We start from the raw sequence: 12,438 nt of genomic DNA, 5'->3' as shown, positions 1-12,438 counted from the left end.
CCAGCTACTTCTTTTGCAGACAAACTTCTATCTAGAAACTACTTAACCAGCATCAAAAAATTACTTGTATATAATTGCTGGCATCTCTTAAAACAAGCTTGATGACTGTTCAGCACATGTTAAGCCTGAGTCTCCTGGATTTCTCAAAATCTAAACAGATTGTAACCGCACTTGGTTTCCCTGCGTCATGAGGTGGGAAAAACACGTTTTCTGTCTGGGCACGGTGCTTGTGTCAGGAACCCTTGCAAGGGGGTGCTTTATGTGTAAAGTTAACAGCAGCCCTGAAATGTTTCATGTGATATGGAAAGAATCTCATTCTCTTCAAATAGGAAACATCACCAGGATAAAACATCTGCTCCTTTTATGCATAGCTTTTGTTTTCCAAATGCATGCTATAAAAGCAATATGGAGATGTGTTTTAAGAAAAGAAACCATGTGTCTTAAAATTAATTTGCAATGTTCCTAACTGTTAACTTTATGTCTCCTTTCTTCCATTACTAGATTTTTTGGCTACCTGAATTCAAGCCTATCTTTTGGCCAGTGGATTACACTAGTTTAAGCACTGGTAAATCACAGCTCTTAAATTGTGCTTAACTGGAAGCGCACAGTCCAGTACTACTGACTTCAGCTAACCTAAAAGAGTAAATGCTGGGCTGCCTGGGGGCCATGGGGCTGACGTGGTGTAGGAGGCTCTTATTTCTCACTAGCAGGCAGAGTATTTGCACAGTGCTGGTTGGTATTTATGTCGTGCGACCAAGACTGCCATTGAGAAAAGGAAGGCTGTGCGGGGGCAGCAGAGGAAGCAAAGTCGTCTCCACGCTGCAAGCGAGTAACGGGGAAAAGTGTTTTTGCCTATACTCTCAAACTGGGCAAAAGAGGAAGGAGCAGCCGTGACAGCTTCGTGCCTCTCACACCCTAGCGATTTTGTAAATTCAGCAGAGGCCCTGGCTTGCAAACAGGTCCCGCCTCACCGGAACTGACTTGCTGGCGTCATCTAACAGAATAAGTCACACCAGACAAAGTTCCTGGCTGCTTTAGGATGAGGAAATGTGTACTGGGTGGGCAAGCACTGTGCCACAAGGGTCCACCAAACAGACACAGAGCTGGCAGGAGTTTTAGATTTTCAATTTCATCAGGTGAAAAATGGATGAAGTTTGGAAATGCTTTTGGAGGAAAAAAAATCCCAGCCAGTTTGTTTGGCTTTGGCCATCTATGAGCGATCTTCTGCATTTACCATCTTTCAGGACAGTTCAGCTCCAATGCAGGCAGTGATATTGCAGGTGGCGTTTCCTTGCCACTGCCCTGCAGCTGGAGCAGAACGAGAGCAAGGATGAGGCAAGCCAGACAAGAGCCTCCTGGCAGCTCCTGTCCAGACCTCCCAAAATGTCGCTTGGAGGAGATGTGATGGCCTTACCCTCCTTACTTGTCACTTCCTGGGAATCTTTGAGGAAGCAAGTCATCTGGCTTTTAGATTGACCTTCTTATGCAACCAGCCCTACAACTCTGTAGGAATATATTCATTTTTGGGATTCATTATTTTCAAGCATTGATCTCCCAGACTACAAGATATTACCCCAATCCCCAGGCAGAGGTAATCAATAGAAAACTACTGACTATGCTCTCAGCATAGCATAAAAATGCAAGCCATTTTGTTTCTGTAATACACCTTAATCCTGTTTTTCATAAAACTATTTCTACATGAAAGCAACTTATTTTTATGATGCAAAGGATGACTTCTTTTTAGGCTGATTATTATAACCTGGTTCTACTGTTCTTAAAGAATCTGAATCTGCATATTCAGGGACAATATAATCTATTTTTTTAGAGTAACAATTTTTTACAATTCAATTTTCTTACGGGGAGTGTTGTAAATAGCATCACCCATTTAACATTTTTAAAAAAATATCCTTTATCCTTTAGTAGAGGTTCTTGTCCTTCCTTCTCGTTCCCAACCAGCCTCTTTTCAACAGAGTGGGAAATTCACTGGGTTTGCTAGGGAGGCAGTGAAAGGATTAAATAAATATCAGAGACATATCTAGTTCTGAAATGAGTCATGCTTTTACAGTCTCTGTGCCTCCCAGTTCACTGCACTCAGTTTCATTGCTGAATGAGACGCATGGGCCCATCAAATATGCCACTACAATAATAAGGAGGAATTACTGCTTGATGGGCTGGGAGATTTCCCTTTTTTTAAGTGTTAGCTATTACCAAGTCACTCATAACAGAAGTTGTGATAATAGCTTCTGACATTTTCTAGGCATTTAATGGTTTGCACAAATAGTGACCGTTACCCTGCTATGGGGAACTGGAAAGGGCAGGGAGATGTGCCCTATTTTTCTTCAGGGAAAAAAAAAAGAAAATAAAAAAAGAATAAAGAGAGAAAATGAAAGGTTTAGTATCTTGAAATAATTCTAGTGACAAATAATCACATTCAGCACAAATCCTTTTTAAATACATGTGAGTAGCTGTGACAGGATTTAAGGCTTGTCCCGAGGACAACAGCGTGAGTTCTACTACAAGCAGCAGGAGCTTATTTTTAACTATTAAAAAATTATAATCACTAGAAAAGCTCTATTGCAGCCAGTGTGAGCTTTTCCCAAAAGGTGGAGACCAGAACTGAGTCCACCTCAAAGCCAAAGAGACTTGAAGAGAAAGTGTATTAATTGCTTGAAGAGAAAGCAATGTTTTTAAAGATACTTGAAGTCAAACAGGCTTTTTTTTTTTTTTGTAGAAGAAAAGCTTTCTTTCATATAAATATGTCTGTCAAGATATTTCCTTTCTGGGAAAATGAACTGTAACACACAGTACTCCAGCTAAGTCCAGAGGAAGTTGTGTAGGTTCTGGCCTACCAAGACAAGAAACTTGAGGAATACAGCCAACAATAAGAGATACAGTGAGTAGACATGGTGGTAACTGGTGTGCAGGGGACAGATACGCTATTTGGTTGTTTAGTCTGGAGAAGAGGAGGCTGAGGGGAGACCTCATCGCGCTCTACAACTACCTGAAAGGAGGTTGTAGCGAGGTGGGTGTTGGTCTCTTCTCCCAAGTAACAAGCGATAGGACGAGAGGAAATGGCCTCAAGTTGCGCCAAGGGAGGTTTAGGCTGGACATTAGGAGAAATTTCTTTACTGAAAGAGTGGTCAGGCCTTGGAACAGGCTGCCCAGGGAAGTGGTTGAGTCACCATCCCTGGAAGTATTTAAAAGACGTGTAGATGAGGCCCTTAGGGACATGGTGTAGTGGGTATGGTGGTGTTGGGTTGACAGTTGGACTCGATCTTAGAGGTCTTTTCCAACCTTAATGGTTCTATGATTCTATGATTCTATGAAATCTCAGTATTTAATCTCCTTAATGTGGATTTTGACTTTGCAAATGCATTACCATGTTTTAAGAGTTATTTTGTGGAGGGGAGCGTTAAGTGGGTTTACTTCCACACTTTCAAAACCAGATTCTATTATTTGCTTAGAAGATTGAATTCTTCATTGCTGAAGGTAACGTGTGGTTTTAGGATCCTAACTGCAAGCACTTGGGCTCAAGAAGGTTGTTCTTGGAAAATGAATCAACCTTGCAGCCTCTTGTGGAGAGAACTGAGGCAGAACATGAATTTCTCTGTGCTCATCTGCTCATCACTTGCCATTGCTTCGTCCTCAGCCCCCCTGAAATTAAAACAGAAGGTTGCCAGTTCACGTAAGCTGGGCATTTCAATTCTAATGTTGTACAGAGAGAAAAGGAATTCATCCAGGACACAACTAATGAAGAGCCTAAATTGTGTTTGGAAGCAAGGTGGGCTGGGCAGTGCGTTGCTGCAGCTGCCCTCCAGCAGAATGGGCTGTGGCACTGGCGTGTCTGCAGGCTGAGAAGAAAGATTGTCCTTGCTTTCCCTGTCAGAGTTTGCTCCTCTAGGAACCCTCAGCACTGAAAAAGCCCTTGCACCTTACCAGGATTTCTTGATGTCAGTAGAAGTGTGAAAAACACTGATATAGATGACTCATCAGGATTAGTAGGAAGATTTTTGGATATTAAAAAGCATCTTATTGGAAAGTATCAAATGCAATCTTACTTGCTTTGTTCACCTTTTTTTGCTTTACATTAGATTTCTAAAGCGAAGTAAATTCATTCTGCCAGTCAAAATTGAGGACTAACACTTTCTTTTAAGATTTATTCTGTATCTTCATCACCCTTATTTCTTGGTCTCCCCTCCTGTCGCTCCCTGGAAGGACCCAGCATTCCTCCACAACTGTGAGGGGGAAAACAGTTTCGGGCTACCCCTGACAAGGGGCAGGCTGTGTTGGAAGGGGTGAGGACTGGCAGGATGCAGCAGTCCATGGGCGCTGCATCCATGAGCAGTTCCTGATCCCCTCTCCCGCCCACACTCCTCAGCCCTGGTGTCGGTCTGCCTGCTCCACCACAGCCACCGCTGCAGCTTCCCCGTGGCTGCTCTGAAGGACTTCACAGCTGTCCTTCCTAGCAACAAGGGCTAATCCTGGATGATTATTTGGAGAGTTATTTCCACAGGCTTTTGTCCTGTTTTGCTTTGGGTTTTTTCTCTGTTTTGTGTTTGTTTGGTTTTTGTTTTGTTTTGTTTTTCCAATTTAAAAATGAAGTAAAGCCAGAGCTGACAGAAAAGGCCAAACCCATGGAAGAATTGCTTTGGACAGCTGTAGTTGACTGTGACTTGTGAATAATTTTTTCCAGAGTAAAGTCTGGAATAAGCATTCTTCAGTTCTGCTCTAGCTATTCTGAAGTTTCATGTGGGATACAAGGCTTTTGGTACCAATCCCATAAATCCACTCCAGAAAACAGACTCTGCCTAGATGAAACCCTGTCATTTTTAGTGCAGTTTCCCAAAAAGTGCAGCACAGCATATGTAAACACGGTGCTGTGAGACTAGCCAAGAGAACAGCCACAGCTGTGACTGGGACCTGTGCTGCACAGTCCCATCTTAGAAGGATTTTGTTTCATCTATGTTAAATTTTTGACCAGGATTTGCGATTTCATATTCACTATTTTATTCATTTCAATTTGAAAATAATGTATGTTAAAACTACATTTTGCTACATTTGTTTAACTTCTAGAAAAATATTAACTGGAAGAAATACCAGAGGGTTTCAGTTAGCCAGGGGCATAATATATTGGTAACACAGTGGTGATAAAATACAGATTGCTCCGATATGTTACAATGGCAAGGAGAAGAGAGAAGATCTTCTGACTCTTCAGCTTTCTTGCTTTACCTTAAAGACTCTTTACCTTTCTTTAAAAAGTAAGAGTAAAACAAAGATATATTGGTTTGCTATTTTCTTTTTCCTTTTTATTTGTTCAGCAACTATGTCTGTCCCAGGGTCCCCATCTTTAAATGAGTCTTCTAGACATTGTCTCAGTATAAATAATTTCTATTACCTCACAGTTGGCCAAAAAGTAATTGAAATCAAATGCTGGTTTATGAGCTCCTGTCCATCATCTCTGAGATCTTCTTCTTTCTTTCAAGAATAGTTCATTTTTCTTTCAATTCCCTTCTGTGAACCCTATTGCAGCTTACTGATAAGCAGCATGCTCATAGAGAGCTGAAACAGTGTCTTGTCATTCGCCTACAATTCTTACACTTGTCTATAATCTCACTTTGCCCTCTGGTGCCCATTCTGTTTTTTTTCTGGCACTGCAAAGTACCTTCTTGACTGAAATATGTCAAGACATATTTTTATTTGGCGATGACATTTTTAAGGATAGTTATGAACTAAAAAGAAAGCTTAACGGTATGAGAGTTTCTGAACAATTAGTGCGCCATAATTAACATATTCCCACTGCAGGCAAGTGAGGCAATAAAAACTGGGATCCTTCATGAGAGAGCAGCTGAAAATATTTCATACTGTTTCCAAGGTTCAGTAAAAATTAGGCCATTTACATTACAGTTTACTGTATTGCAGAAGCCACCTAGGGTATCAGAACCAGAAAGATAAGTAGGCTGAATGTCCTTTTATTGTACAGGCTTGAAGAAGTGCAAAAAACAAACAAGCAGCAGAAATAAGATTTGAAAGTCTCGCAGTGGGGCCATTTCAAGTGCTGTTAGTTACAAACCCCAAGAAATACACATTTTGCTGTAACATTTGTGGCAGAGTGTCACCAGGCAGAAAAATGGCTCCCGTACTTTGCTCTGTTTCTTTGGTCTTTTCTGTTCTTCTGGATCGTGGTGAAATTGTTAGCTGGTTTTATTTCTTTTATTTCAGCTTCAGACCTGATACCCACGTCTCTTGTCACTTCTTTAGCTTGCATCCATAAGTGGTAGTGGAGAGGAGAGTATGTATACCCTGTAAAAGAGACCTGTGTCATAGATGTGGTACCTGAGATCTGTGCACCATTGTTATTGTTCTTACCAGTCAATTTTTTGTTTAGACGTACCCTTTGAATGATACTCTTCTGAATGGTTGGAGATCAGGGAAAGCTTTAAAGTGGTTCCTCACCTGATGCTTAAACCAACCTTTAGCAATTCAGCCCTTGGGGACTAACATCACCCTCTCCTGTGAGCCACAGCCATGCTCGCTCTCCTCTGCTTCTTTATGCCAGACCTGTGCCGAATGTACATCAGCCTTGGCCACACGAAAGAGCTTTTTTTGGAAGTTGTTGGGTTTTTTACCAATTTTTTACCGATATTCATTAGGTAACAGAGCCTGGATATAACTCTGTTTTCTCCCTTACTAACATATAGCAAGTGACTAGGGAAAACACAACCATTTGAAATGGAGTTACCCAGGGACAATTTCACAAGGGTAAAATCCAGGCTTGATCTCACAGAAATTAGTGGACCTTTGCCCAGTTTGTTGCAAGTTGTTTTGAAGAATTTGATTATATTGCAATTATTACTCAAGGCTATGTGGTTTGGAGGGGAAATTCATTGGAATACCAAGGGCTACATGTTTCTGTGGATCAATTTGTGAGCAAAGGGAAAGAGGTAGAAAATTTCATATGGCAATAAAACACAGCACCGAATGGTGATGTTTGACATTGCAGTAGCCAAGATGAGTATGTCCATGAGCAAGTAGGATGTGCCACAGGCAGGTGTGGCTTTAGCATGCTTTTATGTAGAGAAGTTATTTCAAATAAGCTTGTGAAAGAAGTTAAAGTGAATTGAAAACACAGCAGGAAAGAAAAAAAGCGTTTCCTCCAGATCATTAAAGGAGGCAAAGATACTTCAATTAAAGGTGACAATATCCAACTGAGAAATTACTGCAGAAGCCATAGCTACTGCAAACAATATCCTATGTAAACAAATCCTTCTAGAATTACTTTACTCTTTGAACAAAGCAAATGTTAGAATGACTCAAATGTAAAAAACAATACATTCTTGGAAAAGAGCATACAAACTTTGAAAGAATAATGAATGTTCTCAACCTAAGCCAGGACCACTTAAATAAACAATATACTACTTTATTTTTGACGCAGTCTCAACCAGTACAAATCTGGCAATTCTTGTAAGGTGAGGATTATGTAGTCCTCACTACATAATACATGATTCTCTATATCAGGTGAAATAGAGATGGGAAGTAACAGCACATTTTCTCAGCAGAAAACACCGTAGGATGACAGTATTTGTCATAAGATTACAATCTCTTCCTATGAAGTAACCCGCACTGAAAAGTCCACATAGATTAATTTGTAGCTAGTGTAGACACCTTGCTTACCAAGGGAAATATTTACTTACATTGAATAATGCATTACATTTGCAAAAATAAATTTCAGCAACATAATTATTTAAATATAATTAAAATGATCTAGAAACACTGCCACAAGATAGAGCATAGAACAAATAATAAATATAAATTTTTTTAAAGCTAAGTTTTGTGAGGTCAAAATGTTTGTACCTTAGTTGTTAAGCTTCCTTATGACTTTATCAATCAATTGAAGACATCTCCTCATTTCTGCACGGCTGATCTCCCAGGAGCACAGGTTGTGTTGTTTGTCTTTAAGAAAACAGTCTATTTTTTGGAAGTACTTTTTCAGTTTCAGCCTGTTGACTTCTTTACTCCGAAAGTAGTGGGTCTGCTTCTTGAGTACACATGCCTCTAATTGCTCAATTTGCTGATAAAGTCCATTTTGGAATTGTTCTAAAGCTGTCCCATCCCAAGCAGCTAGAGTCAGATTTTTGCTGAAGATATAGAAGATGTGTTGGAAGATCTCTTCAATGACCACTTTGACAGTCTCTTTCTGTCTGGGCTTTAGAACCTGCTCAGGAAATCTGAAGGACATTTTCTCTCTTTGACATTGTTGAGGAAACTTTTTGCCCATTTTGTCCAAAAGTTGCAGGCTGTTCTCGATCACTTTTCTTTGCTGTAAAGGAAGGTGATTACACTGAAGACTGGAGATGGTGGTAGTGCTCAACAGTATGAGGCCAATTTGTATCAAGCCAAAAGCGTTCATGATAAAGATAAGCTCTTACGTTCCTCCTTTCCTGTGTAAAAATACTGAGAGACAGGCTGGGATGCTTTGAAGGTCATTTGTAGGCTCCTGTTTCTTCAAAATCTTGAAATTTAATTATTCTGTAGGAGAAGTTTTCTTTCATCATTTTTTGGTTTTTAAGGTTTTCCCCCTTGTGTATGCTTTTGACACTTACCACTTTCATTTTCTGCTTTATGACTTCATTGTCTTTTTTTTTTTTTGCCACTTTCTTTTTATTTCAGCTGGATATTAGAATGTTATATATATCTTAGATTATCTATTCCCTCTACCTCAAAAATTCTACAGGAAGTGTAATGAGAATTTAAAAGAAAAAGTTACAGAAATGTCCTTAGTTTCTTAATGTTTTAGCAGTGGAAGAACATGTTGAAATAAAATAACACTCTCAATGACAGGTCAGGGACTACTGCCATCCTGTCTCCTCAGCATGATTTATACTTCCAAAATTCAGTTAAGCTTCCTCTACCTATTTTCATTCAGGCAAAATATTTTCTTTCTCCTCACCTTTATTTCTCTTGACCATTTAGACGCAAAGGACAGATGTCATATCATTAAAATATATGTGTGTATATATATATAAAAATGTTTATATGCATTGATATACCTATTGGTATTTTAATGCATACACACTGCTAATTAAATGAGGCCTTGATCTCACTTAGAGACTGTAAGTGCCAAGTGAATACAAATACTCATGTGGGAACTGAGAAGGTTAGATACTTGGATGAAATACTCTTTTTTTTCCGCCATGTGAGTAACTGAGCAATAACTACTATTAATGCCACTAGAGCACAGGTCTGAATTCTGATGTTAAATGGGAAGAGAATGAATAGAGGAGACAAAAAATACTCTAAAATTCAGCCATTTGCTTTCCCTAGTGTCATGGTTTAACCCGGCAGGCAGCTCACCACACAGTTGTTTGCTCGCTCCCCGCCAATGGGAAAGGGGAGAGAATCGGAAAAAAGGTAAAATTCGTGGGTTGAGATAAAGACAATTTAATAGGTCAGAAAAGGAAGGGAAAATAATAATAATGACAAAAGAATATACAAAAAAAGTGATGCACAATGCAGTTGCTCACCACCTGATGACTGATGCCCAGCCAGTTCCTGAGCAGTGGCCACCCTCTCCCCGGCCAACTCCCCCCAGTTCTTTTGTTCAGCATGATGTCATATGATATGGAACATCCCTTTGGCCAGTTTGGATCAGCTGTCCTGGCTGTGTCCCCTCCCAGGTTCTTGTACACCTCCAGCCTCCTCGTTAGCAGGGCAGTATGAGAAGCTGAACAGTCCTTGACTTAGTGTAAGCACTGCTCTGCAGCATCTAAAACATTAGTGTGTTATCAACGTTCTTCTGTACTAAATACAAAACACAGTACTATATCAGCTACTAGGAAGAAAATTAACTCTATCCCAGCCAGGGATATCCAAAACCAGGTCAATAGTCACCCCTTATTCTATACCATCTACACCATGCCCAGCTCCCACACTTTCCAATATATCCCAATTAATCACCACCACCTTTCCTGTCTTTTGATACGTACACACAGATACCATTCCCGAAGTTATAGGCTATGCCTCTAAAATATCCATTGAGTTCATTTAGTCCATGACTTTGGGCTGTCGTAACAGTCTTTCAGGGCAGGAGAGATGGTGTGTAGAGTTGGATTGTTGCATGCTGAGGCCAGTTCTGGTTCCATCACTGCTGCGCTTGTCTGGTTCTATCATCACTGCACTTTGCTCGGTTTCATCAAAGTTCATTCTGCCGTTGATATGGCATATAGCAACCATAGAAGTGATGAAATGCAGTATTATATAACATTTAACATCATACAATTCGGTTCACTGGCTATTTTCACCCAAAATCAAATCCCCTTGAGGCACACACCAGACTTCCCCATCATTTCACATCACCCACCAAGTGCACCCAGGTGCTTGAGCAAAAGCAATCCCACGGATGGGTTTTCCCTTGCCAGAGGCAGGAGTAACCCAGACTGTCTTCCCCAGCATATTTCTTACGTGCACGACAGGGACTTTATCCCCCTCTACAGTACGTAAGAATTTTGATTGGGCATGGCCAGCTCAATTGAAAGATCCCCTAGTGTTGACTGACCAGGTGGCTTTTGCTAAATGTGTATCCCAATGCTTGAATGTCCCACCGCCCATTGCCCTCAGCGTAGTCTTTAGCAGCCCGTTGTATCGTTCGATTTTCCCAGAGGCTGGTGCATGGTAGGGGATGTGATAGACCCACTCAATGCCATGATCTTTGGCCCAGGTGTCTGTGAGGGTGCTTCGGAAATGAGTCCCGTGGTCTGACTCAATTCTTTCTGGGGTGCCACGTTGCCATCAGACTTGCTTTTCAAGGCCCAGGTGTTCTGGGCAGTGGCACGGAGCATGGAATATGTTTCCAGCTATCTGGTGGTTGCATTGTAAGCACATGGTGCTTGCCTTGGTGGGTTTGTGGGAGTGTGATATAATCAATCTGCCAGGCCTCCCCATATTTATATTTCAACCATCGTCCTCCATACCAGAGAGGCTTTACTCTCTTGGCTTGCTTGATGGCAGCGCATGTCCATGGCCAAGTCCACCCCTTGATTATGATCCCATCTATGTTTTTCATCTCTTCCTTGATGGCCTGTGGGGTCATGGGCCCACCGAGCTATACATAATTCACCCTTATGTTGCCCCATACGATGATGTTCATCAGTGTATTGCAGGTGTTCTGGAGCCTCACCTTGTTGCAGTGCGGTGTGGATCAGTCCATGGCAAACGGTGTTTCCACCCCTGGGGCAGTCAATTCCAGGTGTACTGGACGCCCCTCCAAGTGAAAGCAAACTGTGGCCTGCACTCTGCTGCCAAAGGGATTGAGAAGAACGCATTAACGATATCAATTGTGGCGTACCACTTGGCTACCTTTGACTCTAGTTAGTATTGAAGTTCTAGCACGTCTGGCATGACAGCAGTCAGTGGTGGCGTGACTTCGTTCAGGCCACGATAGTCCAGTTAGTCTCCACTCTCCATTGGACTTTCGCACTGGCCATATGGGACTGTTAAAGGGTGAGCGAGTCTTGCTGATCACTCCTTGGCTCTCCAGTCGATGAATCAGCTCATGGATGGGAAGCAGGGAATCTCGGTTGGTGCGGTACTGCCGCCGGTGCACTGTTGTGGTAGCGATTGGCACCTGTTGTTTTTTGACCCTCAATGACCCCACAACAGAAAGGTCCTCTGAGAGACTGGGCAGGGTGGACAGCTGTTTAATTTCCTCCACCTCCAGGGCAGCTATACCAAAAGCCCACCGGTACCCTTTTGGGTCCCTGAAATACCCTCTCCTGAGGTAGTCTATGCCAAGGATGCACGGAGCCTCTGGGCCGGTCACAATGGGGTGCTTCTGCCACTCATTCCCGGTCAGGCTCACTTCGGCCTCCAGTGCAGTTAACTCTTGGGATCCCCCTGTCACTCCAGAAATACAGATGGATTCTGCCCCTTCATAGCTTGATGGCATCAGGGTACACTGTGCACCGGTGTCCACTAAAGTTGTATACTCCTGTGGGTCTGATGCGCCAGGCCATCGAATCCACACAGTCCAGTAAACCCGGTTGTCCCTTTCCTCCACCTGGCGGAGGCAGGGCCCTCTAGTCCTGGTCATAGCATTTGTAACCCACTTCCTGTAAAACCATATCAGAAGTCCCTTTATCAAGATTGGAAATAGGATCAGCCATATGATAAAGGAGGCTAGGACTATCACAGTACACTGGGAAATCTGGCTCCTGTCTTTATTTTGATGAAAGCTAGTCTTAAACTATCATTTTGCTGTCTCCCCAGCCTCCTGTGCAAACATATGTCATTGCAAAGGCAATCCTCTGCAGGTGATTATGTCTTGATGAAGAGGCCAGATAAACTGTTTTTTTAGTCTGAGACTGGCTCTGTATTTATTCTGTTGTTGCACTCATTGCTATGTGGTTGGCTTCATTCCCAGTCTGGTAGTCACTCTGAGCAGAT

The 12,438-nt window shown here is 41.9% G+C and overlaps 1 protein-coding gene across 1 annotated transcript; it reads right to left on the bottom strand.

The window, feature by feature from the left end:
• Positions 1-7,852: 7,852 nt before the first annotated feature.
• LOC142075506 (interferon epsilon-like) lies at positions 7,853-9,979 on the bottom strand. Its single transcript, XM_075136902.1, has one exon. It carries the CDS (start codon positions 8,405-8,407, stop codon positions 7,853-7,855), a length of 555 nt encoding a protein of 184 aa, XP_074993003.1. The 5' UTR covers positions 8,408-9,979.
• Between the last annotated feature and the right edge of the window lie 2,459 nt (positions 9,980-12,438).

Source organism: Calonectris borealis, chromosome Z, assembly GCF_964195595.1.
Source record: "Calonectris borealis chromosome Z, bCalBor7.hap1.2, whole genome shotgun sequence".
NCBI classification, from domain to species: Eukaryota; Metazoa; Chordata; class Aves; order Procellariiformes; family Procellariidae; genus Calonectris; species Calonectris borealis.
Note: the sequence above shows the minus strand (reverse complement) of the source record. Positions and strands in the feature narration are given on the sequence as shown.